Source organism: Knufia obscura (assembly GCF_036327395.1).
Source record: "Knufia obscura strain CCFEE 5817 isolate CBS 148926 chromosome Unknown scaffold_1, whole genome shotgun sequence".
Classification (NCBI taxonomy): Eukaryota; Fungi; Ascomycota; class Eurotiomycetes; order Chaetothyriales; family Trichomeriaceae; genus Knufia; species Knufia obscura.
In genome coordinates this window covers 4092897-4104981 of record NW_027042687.1, presented here as the reverse complement: position 1 = coordinate 4104981, position 12085 = coordinate 4092897, and the positions used below count along the sequence as shown (strand labels likewise).

The window sequence follows — 12085 nt, the reverse complement described above, 5'->3', positions numbered from 1 at the left end:
GACGTGAACTTTTGATTGCTAGCTCGCTTCTGATCTCGCATGTTAGTGTACCGCAGCGTAAAGCCGCACAAGCTTGTATACACGAACCCCGGAAGCGACCTCATTCTCGCCCAGCTCTTCTCGGACTCCTCCTCAATCCATCTCTTCCAGGTGTCTCAACATCAAGCATCCCATGATTTCGTCCCTTCTTCGGCGTCTTGAGATGCGAGGCATTGTCCGCCTCGTTCTCGTCCATGAAACTCCAGTCATGGGCGTCAAATGCCTCGAGTTCAATGTTGGCTGTCAACTCAACATTCCACCCACCACTGACAGGAGGCGAACTAGGCATCATCTTGTCGGTGTTGATCATATCATCAAACTCTGGGTACATCTGTTCTGTTGGTAGCTCAGAGAACGGAAGGCCTTCTGCATGCGACATGGGCGACGAAGGTTTGAGGGACGGCAGGTCGGGAAAGTCGAAGCCGAGAGAGATGTTACGACCAGGCGTACCATTCCTGGGAGTGAAACCAGTCCGACCAAAAGATCGTTTTGATGTCGGAGTGACTGCGTCTGAGAGCACAGCTTGCAGATCACGAGAACGTGGCGTCATGTATTGAGGATCGAGGTTGCGAGTAATGGTGTCCATGAAGTAGTCGGCAAGATCCTCACCAGGAGTCTTACGTGTAGGCGTCTTCGCTGCTCGAGGAGTCTTCTGTGAATTGCCCGAGATTTCTGCACCAAACTCCCGTGATGGTGTCTTGTTAGCTTGTGGAGTTCTTGCTGAGATGCGCTCTGATCGCCGTTTTGGGGTTGGCGTCATTGGTGGTGGTGGCATTTCCTCGTTGTTGTCACCAAACAGGTCATCAAGCTCATCAAAGCCGTAGTTGATTGCCGCTCGTGGAGTGAGGTTCTCCTTTCCAGCGTCATCGGCTGCGCCTTCCACAGTGACCAGAGATGGTACAGGGCCATCTGAGAAGATATCTCTCGTTTTGTTGAGACGAGGACTCCTTCGAACGACGGATGGTAGCAGAGCCTCGTTGGTCTTCTCAAATAGTGGCAGTGCTTCTTGCAGTTCAGGTTTGTTGCTTCCTGGCGACGGGAACAAGACCCGTCTCAATGGCTTGTTAGGCGTGAGGTCAACATTGATCGGCTCAGCTGCTGTACCTCGTGCAAGCGGACTAGACTTGACCTGCCGTACATCAACGTCAGCAAACATGACCGTTCTACGGCCAAGTTGTGCGCTCATGCTCTTTGGCATAGGTGGCAGCTCTGGCTCTTGGCAATCAACAGCATCACCACCGTCGACAGTCATGGCATCATTGTTGTCGTCCGCACCCTCCTCGGCTGATGTATCTGCCGGCGAAGAGTCTTCACTACCTGGCTCTTGAGCATCACTCTCCGGCATATCACTTGTGAGATTTCCAGCTGCGGACCTTGGTGGTTGCACCCGAGATTTAGGTGGCTTTGGTGGCCTCTTCCTCTGTCGCTTCTCTTTTCGGTCCTTCCTCTGCCACTTCTCCGGCGGCCGCGGTGTCTTCTGCTTATGGAACCAGAGTCCACAAGGATTGCATAGATTGATCTGTTCCCAGTCATCGTGTTCTTTTCGTTCTACCTTCCAACCCTTCCATAGTTTAACTGAACCGTCTGAGTTCCTCTCAATGACTTGCTTGTAGCACATCTCGCCACTGTTGAGGGATGTCTCGACTGACTCGAAAGGGCAGGTAAAGTGTTTGATGAATCCTCTTCGCCAGGCTGGGGTCTCTATAGCGCCGCAGTTATGGCAGTAAGGTGGCATGCCTCCGGTAGCAATGGCACTGTCCAGTCGTGCTCTGGTTTGGTCTTTACCAACTCTCTTTCTGGCTTTTCCTTTACCATCTTCTGGGCCTGTGGCATCAGACATAATCGCATCACTTATATCAGGTGCCCAAGTCATAGATCGCTGGAAAGGACGGGTGCCGGGATCGCTGGCAGGAACAGGAGGTAAAACGCTTTGAGATCGTTGATACGTAGGTGCTGGAGGCGGTCGAGGAAGTAGTGTTGGTATAGGACGACCGTTCTTGTCGGTCGTCACTTGCTGTTGAGAAGCAGATGGAGGGGGCAGCGAAGGACGTTGAAACTCAGGCTGATTGGTCGCTTCTTGCTGAGCTTGTGAGGACTGCTGCAGGGTTGGGACAGGTATCTTCTGAGGTACAGGATCTACTGTAGATGCTGACGCTCCTTCCCGAGCGGCTTCCTGTTGTTCAGTGGGCGGAAGGTCCGGTTTCGGGCCCATCTCAGGTTGAGGTGTAGGGGTGGGAGCTGTACCCGGGGCGGCTTCGGGTTGTGGTGTGGGGCCCTCGTAAGTACTTTGCTCGTCAAATACCGGCGTGTAGTGGTTCTCTGGACCTTCTACCATCTGTTCTTGACCGAAGTCCATGTGAGCAGTGAGTGATGGGTCAAAGAGCTGTGACCAGTCACCATCGAATGGAATGTTCATGTCGCCGCCAAACAGATCGCCTTCCTTCGACCCATCCTCTTCGATCTGAGCACTATCAATCTGGGCACTGAAGAAGCCAGAGTCGTGATTCCCGTCTATCTGAGCTGGCTGTACCGGCTGCTCAGGCAACTTCGGACTAGTGTCGCTTGTCTCCCCACCCCCAGCCAATATAGGTGGTGAAGATGGCAGATCTGCTGGGCTACTCATAGTGCTTCCGTTGTGTAGTCGCTCTCTAGTCTCCTCTGGTGAAGACATGTTCGAGTCAGGCACAGGCGGTGGGGGTGAGCCGTTCTTCGTGGGTGACGAAGTCTGAATGGCCTCGGCTCGTTTGGCCTTCGGCGGCCTTCCTCGTGGTCTGCCAGTAGGCTTTCGGCCAGGCTTTGCAATTGGAGTTGGAGGTCGGACAGGCTCCTCAGTAGATAAACCTCTCTGCAATGCAGCGGTCGGGTTCATAGGGGTTGGTTGGTGTATCCGTAAGCTTGACGCACCCATTGCTGCAGTACGTAGAGAACTAGCCTGCTGCTCAATGTTGAAGTCATGCTTTTTCGCTCGCTGCACTTTGGTCACACGAGCACGTTTCTTCGCGGGACCTTCCTCGAAACCTTCGTCAGCAGACCAATAGCCTGATTCTGAGCCTCTTCGAGCATGAGCCGGAGGTAGCTGCTGATACGTCATGAAGTGGGAGCCTGTTCTGGAATGCGTCGAGCCAGGTTGAGGTGGTGGGTATTGTTGATAATATGTGGGAGTTCCTGGTCTTGACGACGGTCGAGAAGATGCGCTGTAGCCGAAAGAATTGTTGTAGAAGCTGTCCCGGCGTGGCCCGCCTTCATGTAACGTTCTTTGAACATTGTCCAATCTAGCCATCTCCGCAGGCGAATGAGGTCTCTCCATACCCATAGGTCCCACGGAAGAAAAGCCTGAAAACTGCGACTGAACACCTTCTGTGACACTGCTCATGCTGCCTGACCTTCCTCGCTGCATCGAAGAGGCGATGGGTGTGAAGCGAAGTTTGACCTCCAGGAACGGCTCCACATTCTTCTTGAATTTTGCCATCACAGACTGAGTAATCCTCCCTGTCACCATTGCCTCATTTGCATCTCCATCACACGTGAGTACCTTCGACAACATTCCTTGTCCGACCAGGGGCGTATTGGGCTCGGAGTAATCATAGGCGTAGACAGTGAAGTCGCTTTCGTGGAAATGGGTGAGCTCTGGACTCGAAGTGATGACTGAGTCGAGACATGATCGCAGGTCGATTATGCCGATGGTTGTGGTATCGTCTAGTGGAGCAGATTGAACTTGAAAAGATTGAGGTGGTCGTGAAAGATGATCGACCTTGTGCTCTGCATCAAAGGTGTAGTGTACTTTGAGCTTCACGGCAATTGTAGCTCCTTCCTCCTCCGCCATCTTGACCACTGCTGGAGTTGGCGATATATGTCAGTGCGTAGTCATACTCGGAAGAGGTCGAAGTAGTCGTTTGCTCGAACTGTGTTGGGACCAGTAGACATGTAATTGTCAAGCTGTGCAATTGTGGAATGCGTAGAACGCGTCGAGAGGACTATTACAGGTCGAATTTTTGAAGTGAGTGCAGCCTAGAAATTCCTGACAACAATGTTACAAATAGCTCAAACAAAGCTGAATCGGGTATCGTAGAAATTAGTCGTAGCTAGGAAAGTGTAGGTAGTCGTGGGTGAGCATGAAAAGGTAGAGGCAGATGTGCCATTGAGGTACCTTCCCGCAGGACATAGCAACTGAGCAACACGCGGATTTACGCGACCGAGCGCGCTGACCGCGCCTGCCACTTCAGTTTTCCGTGACGTACCTGGCCACTAGCACTATCTTGTACTAGTCTCTTAGTTTATCGGCAGACTTGCCCTTATAGTGGGCTTGGCTAGATCATTGCTTGAAGTCGGGATCCTCGCCAAATTTCGAAGGCAACAGGAACAGATTTATGAGTGCCCATTTCCTGTCGCATTAAGAGGGAAGTCAACATCTTATACATTTCACCGCCAAACATGGCAGACAACTCGAAGATCCAGTACGTCCATCCTTCCGTGACAGATTCTGCACTTGCGCCTGTCTTCGCAGTATATCTCAGCCTACCTTCAAGAAATATTTTGCTGATTTGTCTCGGTGTTCAGGGAGTTGCTTAGCAAGCCTAAGAATGAATTATCGTGAGTCTTACCCCATTCATCTGTTTTTGAGGTGGTGTTGCCTATCATGCATGTCGATGCGCATCATCTGCACGCGATGCACTCCACATCTCCACTACGTCGCTGGGGGTATCTGAGGCGATTCCGCTCCGCTCACAACGTTACCATTCAACATTGTCGTCGCCTACTCATCATCGGCGCATCACATTGTCAACAACATTACGCATAACTATCAGTTTATATGTCGCGACTCAAAGCTGCTCGATCATATCAGTATTCAATCTCAACAGGCAACAGTCCGACAGTTGGCGGCGCGCAAAAGTTACGTCCAAACCATGGCGCTGTCCAAGAGGTTTCCCATTCACAGATATCAATGTCGACGCACCGCAATGCATCTCGGTGCCGGAACCCTGGTCACGCTACACGCAAACATGTTGTCGAATGCAATTCACTCATAGCACAAGGACTAATGTCCCAACCATTCTCCTTGCTCGCTAGCATCGTGGGCAACATGCTCCCGGCGGACTCGCACAACCACCCTCGAAATTCGTAAATGATCATTGAGCCTTGTGGTCTTCCTCTCGATGCGCCCGTTCATCACCCTCGCGGCAAACTCAACACATCCTCGCAAAGACATCGATCCATCCCACACAGATCAGGCAACACCACCACCTCATCACTACCCCCACCCTACCAACTAAACATACTAACCACTCGGTTTTAGAGAATACGAAGTCTCCCTCCTCGAAACCCACGAATTATCAACCGGCCCCCTCAGCATCCTCATGACCGCAACTCGCACCCACACCCAAGTGCTCATCTCCGTCCGAAACAACCACAAGCTCCTCGCCCGCGTAAAAGCATTCGACCGCCACTGCAACATGGTCCTCGAGAACGTGAAGGAGATGTGGACTGAACAACAAGGCAGAGGCCAGAACAAGAAGAGCGTGAATCGGGATCGGTTTATTAGCAAGATGTTTTTGAGGGGCGATAGTGTGATTTTGGTGCTTTTGTCTTAGGCGGATGATGAGAAGATGGGAGGGGTCAGTAAAAGGACGGGGGAATTGAGGATGCCGTTGTTTGTGGGGCAGTCGTGAGGACTATCCGGTTCGTTACGGCCAAGGTCAGCATGACTGCATTGGTAGTTCTGGGTCGAATCATGCTGCAAAGCATGACTCAGTGCTCATACCCTGTCGCAATCGTGGAAGGATAGAAATCGGAATAGACATCAATGGACAGGACTGAGCTGGCATCCTACAGTATCAGCGCACCGTGGCTTAATCAAAACAGAACGTGGCGCGAGTGAGGCACCTCAGACGCGGAAGGACTATTACATCCATCCTTGGGCATGGAGCAAGAGCTCTGAATGAGAGAACGGCAGTATGAGAAGTACGCTTTCATCAGGTGGCAGCGTTCATCCAGGTATGATGCTCCTCCAGAATAGGAAATATCGAACAGGCTACTATTATTGTGCCACATAGTAGTCTAGCGTTCCTTCAGTCCTACTTCTCCATTCTCACGTGCTTGCATGAAGTGTCCACGGAATACGCGATGAAGCTTATAGTGTGCCTCGCCTCGTGCAAACAACACGGCATCGTTTCTGTTCTAGAGTACTCCACTCTACGGTCACAGACATACGTGGGTGATACAACGATTTATCATAAATCATCTGTGTTAACTTCAAAATACGATCATATATTCCAGCTACATACGTGTCCCTTCTGCTCCTTACACTACGAAGCTTCCGCAATACCATCGAAGAACTCAGCAAGACCCCACGCACCCGGATCAGGTATTTTACCCATCCATTCCTCTTCAGCCCCAACGTATACCGCCCGTCCCAGCGATGCCTTCATCGACTTGGTCTCCTCTGCACCCTTCCTGCTCGCAGCAGCAGCATCCTTAAGACTCCCACCCTGACTCAACGTGTCCGCAAATGGAATCAAGCTGTCCATCAACGTCCTATCTCCTTTCGTGGCAGGCGTGTACTTCGCCAGATCACCCATCGCACTCTTCATTGCTTTCGCCCATGTCTGTGAATCTACGGCTTTCGAAGAGCCGGTATCTTGTGATCTCAGGCCGAAAGCCAGTGCGTTGAGGAAAATAGCGTAGATGGCACCGGATGTGCCGTCCATCTCATTCTCGACCACAGGTATGATCTTGTTTAGGAAGCCGACTGCGTCCGTGGGCAGGTCACCCGAATCCAGCAATTTCATCACAGCTTCGGCGCCACGTTTCAGGCCGATGCCGCAATCGCCGTCACCGACAATACTGTCGTAGCGTGTTACGTCTGGCTCGGCTTTAGCCATGCGCTCCAGGCCGACTTTGAGGAGCTTTGAGGCTTGTTGCGGGTCAATTGTGAGGTTGGTCTTGGATGTGTCTGCTGTGTCTGTTGCTGCCTTGTCGAATGTTGCGCTCTGGTCTGCGTCCCATGTTGAGGTTGCTACGCCTGTGTTGGCCCATCCGACGGACTCGGCGGGTGCATCGATGAGTTCGAGCATGCTCTTGCCGGACCCTAGTTTTGTGTCTTCAAGCTTGAGGATTGAGGCGGACCAGCCGAGACCATCGAGGGAGGTGAGGAATGTGCCTGTTATGACTCGCACTGGAGTGAGTCCGTAGTCTTCTTTCAGTTGCTTGACGCATTCGTTTGTTGCGCCTGCAAATTCGATCATGGACGTCGCGCCAAGGTTGTTCATGAAGAGAACGATCTTGTCGTCTTTTGTGATGTTGGTGTAATGTCTGTCGCTGTCGTTCGGGTCGAGAAGTTGAGCTAGCATGATCTTGACGAGTTCTGGGAGGGATGCTTTGACTCGTTTCGAGCCTGGCTCGTTGTGAATGCCCATGCCGACCTCGATTTCACCATAGGGGATGACGCCCTCGGTCTCGCCTTCCTTTGGGATTTCTCGACCAGGAACATGAACACGTTCGAGTGAAGAGCCGAGAGAGATGAGGTTGCGGTTGACTTGCTGAGCGAGCTCGTAGACTTGTGTGAGGGAGCCACCAGCTTCTGCGAGGGCACCGACTATCTTTAGCAGCAAAATGCCACCGCCAATACCTCGTCGTCCAACTTTGCCACCTTTCGCTCGGCCAACACCAACATCGTCACCAATGGCATAAAACTCTGTTGATACACCTCCGGCTTTTGCTTTCTCTGCTGCCATACCAAAGTTCAGCACGTCTCCGGTGTAATTCATCGTTATGACCAACACGCCCTTCTCTGTGGGCACTCTTGTAAGGACTGCTCTTCTCACCTGCTCGGCAGAAGGAGAAGCGAATATTGTACCAGCTACTGAAGCTGTAAGCATGCCTTTGCCGACGAAACCAGCAAAGCCTGGCTCGTGGCCAGATCCTCCACCTGATATGATTGAAACCTTCTGGTCTCCATCTTGTCTTGGTCGTCTATATATGATCTTGTTCTCCTTGTCAAAAGCTATAGAGGGATTCGTGATGGTCAAGGAATTCAGGGCGGAGTGCACGAGGTGCGTAGGATCGTCGAAGAAGTGTTTGATTTGCATCGTGACGGTCTCTGTCTGGTATCTGTATTGTTAATAAAGGACGGAAGCAACGGAGGGATTTCTCTGCCAGCGCAAAAAGAGGCACCTTCGTCTTGTATACGCTTCTCAACTTTGCTCAACCGACTCGTCTGCGACTCTGGTTATGCGGGGACCAACCACATTCGGGCGGGGTCTGATGTTCCTGGCCGTGGCATGCATTCCTGCAATAATGGCCTGCATCTCTTAACGTGATATAACGTGGAGAATTCATCGATGCCATTTCCGTGGGCACGAGCCGTTCACCGGCAAAAGAGGCGCTCGTGCGCCGTGTTGATGAACGATCCAGATGGTCTTGGTGGTCTCTTGACCCCCACTTCAAGTGCCTCGAGGCGAGGCACGTGGTAAGAAGAAATCGGAAATCCTAAAGTGGGATGCCGGTCTGCTGCGGTGTTCTGGTCGGAAAGTGCTTCTGCTATTGTGCTTTAAGTCAAGGCTTGTTGAGAGCGTGTGTGGTTATACGGAATCATAGAAATTTGCTAGCTCTTCCTATAGTGTCGCGCAAGCAAGCTCGAGATACTTGTGATGATGGCAGCTGTACGGAAAGGAGCTGCCCGAGGAGAGGAAGAAGGGCACTTTCAGCCACTGTGGCTGTGAGCTGTGAGCACTAAATTTGCCCCTGGTGTTTGGATTGGCAAGAAGGTGTGTCTCGACGATTGAAGAACTCGAATGTTGACAGATATCGAGATCATTTTACATCATGACTTGCCGAGATAACGATGCTGGTTGTGGAAAATGGTGAGGTCCTCTTGTGACTTGACCACCAACGACATAATACTGGAGGTTTCGACAGTTGCACAAGACAGACCGGGAGTGAATACGACCATTGGCAACTTGCGAGATGCCGCGCATCACCCCCATTCGCGTTACATTCCTCTTGCTGGGCTGCATTGTCAGCCTGATCATCCTGTGGTTCACCTTGCCCTTTCCACAGATTCGAAATGCGGACCAATACTACCGTGCAGTGCTTCAGTCCGGCCACCGCCTGACTACTGTTCACTCACAAGGCTGGACATTTAGTAGTCCAGGTCCCATCATCCAAGGAGATGACGAGGCCAAGTCTATTGGAACTTACGACGGGGTAGTCTTCTATTGGCAGCTCATCCAAAGCGCTGTTCGAGGTAACATCACGTTGCAAGTCGGACTTCCTCGCGATACAGCCGGGGATCTGGGTTGTGAGGTCGACCTGGTGAGCACTGTGGTTGACGGTCCGCGTTTTGTGCAGGAGATGTGCTGCATCCGCACCCCTGCTGGAGATCAGGATGGGTTGTCGTTGCCATACTTCGACTATGCGGACGCTACCTTGTTGTATCACGAAAGCTTCAATACCTGGCAAGACACGTGCCTCCAGATGCTGATTCCCGAGGCCGGAATCCTTCAGATCGGGAAATATCTACCTGAATGGAATGATTACAATGCATCCGATCCTGCCACAATCAAGCAGTATCAAAGGCGTTATCTGATTGCAACCTTCGATCTGTCCCTTGCGTTGAGAAACGTACAAGGAGCAGGGTCGGAAGATATCGATGTCTCGTTCCAGGATGCGTTTCTTCCAACGAGAACCTATGCCGTTCGGAGGCTCATTCTTGCGGTTTTGGCACCACTGTATTTCAGTACCACTTTGATCACGAATAAGGTCTTGTATCCTACTCTCCTGGTCATTGCTTTCGGCTTCGAATCGATTGTTTGTATTTTCTTGGGTGTCTGGCTCATAGCACTTGCCTGCTGGCTTGCATCTGGTCGGTCACGCTCGTTTGCTTCGTGGACCAAGGACTTTTGGTTGACTAAGCGGATTGCTCGCAACCTCTTCGGGGCTCCCAGGCCGCGTATCTGGGGTACGCTTGGACCGCTTGATGGTGTTGAAACTGATGAAGATAAATACGCAACCCGTCCCAGGCCTCTGACGAGTATTTTTGACTTCTTTCAGAGCACGTCGCCACTTGACGATCTCCTTGTAACCTTCAAAGCCACGAGATGGATGGTCCAACCAATCGGGCAACATTCAGCCTACCAGGAAACAACCAGCCCTGGCTACAGTTCTGCAAGGTCGAAGACCGGACTACACGACGTAAAAGGGCCTACGTCCTGATGCAATGCCACTTTGTTCTGCGTCCAACCTGACAAAGCATGTTGCGGTACAGAATTCTTCACAATGACAGCTGTCATGCGCGGAGTGTTCTAGCACACCGTAACAGAAAAGCATTGATACAGGAAGAAACAACGGCAAGGCTGAGATATCTTGCGTTCGCTTATGGATATTGCAGCTTCTTCCCGGGCGCACACACTCCTTCATATCTCAGTCTTGTGGCCACCATCATGGGTATCTGTTCCTCAAAAGTTGCCAATCCCTCAGGCGATGCTGGAATAAGAGGCCTTCAGGACCCCATGACAAGCACGGGTAGCACGTCCAGTGCGGTCCCAGACTACTCCATCCACATCTTGACACATTCTTTGCACAGATCCCTGGCGACATTTCACAATGGTCACGTCTACAGAGTCACACCCCTATTGTTCTTTGCAGAGTGTACCTTGCACGCCCGAGCGCAATACCCTGTTCAACTCAGGTTTCAAGACCGTGCAGTCACGATCGGCTGCTGTGCTACATGCTGGCAACCAAGAATTACCCTCTTCTGCGGTGGTGAGCTTAACATAGCACTACCCGACCCGACAGTGCACGCCAATTACCATCGTCTGGACTCTGGGAACGCTGGACCAATTGCGGTACCACAGTAAGTACGTTCGTCTAAATTCGAATTTTGCTTATATGAAATAGCAGTAGACAAATTGATGCCAGCGGCACGATCGACGAACGCAAGACTATCTATGAATGGCTTGCTAAGGTTATCAGAGCCACTTTGCTGTGTAACTTCAATGATTCATGCTTCCACCAGACGTTACAGCTCCGGCTTACAGATTCGAACGAGTCTCAGACGGTTAAATTGCGCTTCCCAGATATATCATCAAGGATGCACGAAATTCTCCGAGCTTCACTTCCCAAAGTGTTTCGGACAAGAAACCCTGCCTTTGCCGGAGCACATACCGCTGGATGCTGGAAGTCGAATGGCCCTGTCTACGAGATTGCAAGGCTCGGACAGAGGCGAGATATCCCACATGAAATTCTCTTTCAGCTCTGCGATGGTTCAAAAGTCACCATTCAAGAAATCGTCGACGGCATGTCTAATGTGAAGAGAAAATTCCTGAAGCGCCACCAAGGACGGCCGTGGACAAAAGAGAAGATACTGAAATGCGAACTGGCAATCGTGCGAGGCTACATGGATGAGAACAAGTTGATCGAAAGCAGATTCGTTGAGAAGGCTCCAGCACCGGAGTTGCAGCTATATCGCGAGATCAAGGCTACGCAGATGCGATTTGCAGGACCACGTCCAAGACTCTGAACTGGCTGATGTTTGGATGCGAAGACATATGGGGTGCCGGCTACTGACAGGTCGAAGACGACGGATCTCACCAGTCGTTCTTTCTGCTGACAATTCGCATATCGAATTCTTTACCTACAGGAAAACCCAACTCAACGAAACCCAATGCTCAATATACGTTTGGATATGCTGGAGACGAACTTGCCGTGCGTCTGTTTCTCCAGCAATCAAACTTTCAGCTCTGACTCCCGTGCTCACGCGAGCAACTAACTCAGGGCCATGCAACCGGGCAATCCACGAAACAAGGTCTTCTGGAGTCTGTCTGGCCATGGCGGATACCGTGACGACAGAACGCCGCTCCGTTCGTGATCGACACAATTGTGGTCGATTCGGGAGCCCTTGCGGCTTAGATCTCGATGTTGAGCTCGTACGCGTACCATCACTGCCGCATGGGGGACTTGGCGAGGCACGCTCAACACGATTCAACCCCAAGTCTACTGTGGAGTGTATTGTAGGAAATATCGGCCAAGCAGTTGGCGAAACGACCAGAAA

General features: G+C 51.5%; 5 protein-coding genes across 5 annotated transcripts; 3 read left to right on the top strand and 2 right to left on the bottom strand.

The window, feature by feature from the left end:
* Positions 1-100: 100 nt before the first annotated feature.
* Positions 101-3862, bottom strand: PMZ80_001555 (uncharacterized protein; the record flags this gene model as incomplete). Its single annotated transcript, XM_064869998.1, has 1 exon — positions 101-3862. One exon carries the CDS (start codon positions 3860-3862, stop codon positions 101-103), a length of 3762 nt encoding a protein of 1253 aa, XP_064735495.1.
* A 608-nt stretch (positions 3863-4470) lies between these two features.
* SMD2 (mRNA splicing protein) lies at positions 4471-5627 on the top strand (the record flags this gene model as incomplete). Its single annotated transcript, XM_064869997.1, has 2 exons — positions 4471-4493; positions 5333-5627. The coding sequence occupies 2 exons, from the start codon at positions 4471-4473 to the stop codon at positions 5625-5627; spliced, it is 318 nt and encodes a 105-aa protein (XP_064735494.1).
* Positions 5628-6341: 714 nt separating this feature from the next.
* On the bottom strand, positions 6342-8123 carry dak1 (dihydroxyacetone kinase Dak1; the record flags this gene model as incomplete). The annotated part of the gene is made up of 1 exon (XM_064869996.1): positions 6342-8123. One exon carries the CDS (start codon positions 8121-8123, stop codon positions 6342-6344), a length of 1782 nt encoding a protein of 593 aa, XP_064735493.1.
* An 877-nt stretch (positions 8124-9000) lies between these two features.
* Positions 9001-10248, top strand: PMZ80_001552 (uncharacterized protein; the record flags this gene model as incomplete). Its single annotated transcript, XM_064869995.1, has 1 exon — positions 9001-10248. The coding sequence occupies one exon, from the start codon at positions 9001-9003 to the stop codon at positions 10246-10248; it is 1248 nt and encodes a 415-aa protein (XP_064735492.1).
* A 227-nt stretch (positions 10249-10475) lies between these two features.
* On the top strand, positions 10476-11554 carry PMZ80_001551 (uncharacterized protein; the record flags this gene model as incomplete). Its single annotated transcript, XM_064869994.1, has 2 exons — positions 10476-10888; positions 10933-11554. The coding sequence occupies 2 exons, from the start codon at positions 10476-10478 to the stop codon at positions 11552-11554; spliced, it is 1035 nt and encodes a 344-aa protein (XP_064735491.1).
* Between the last annotated feature and the right edge of the window lie 531 nt (positions 11555-12085).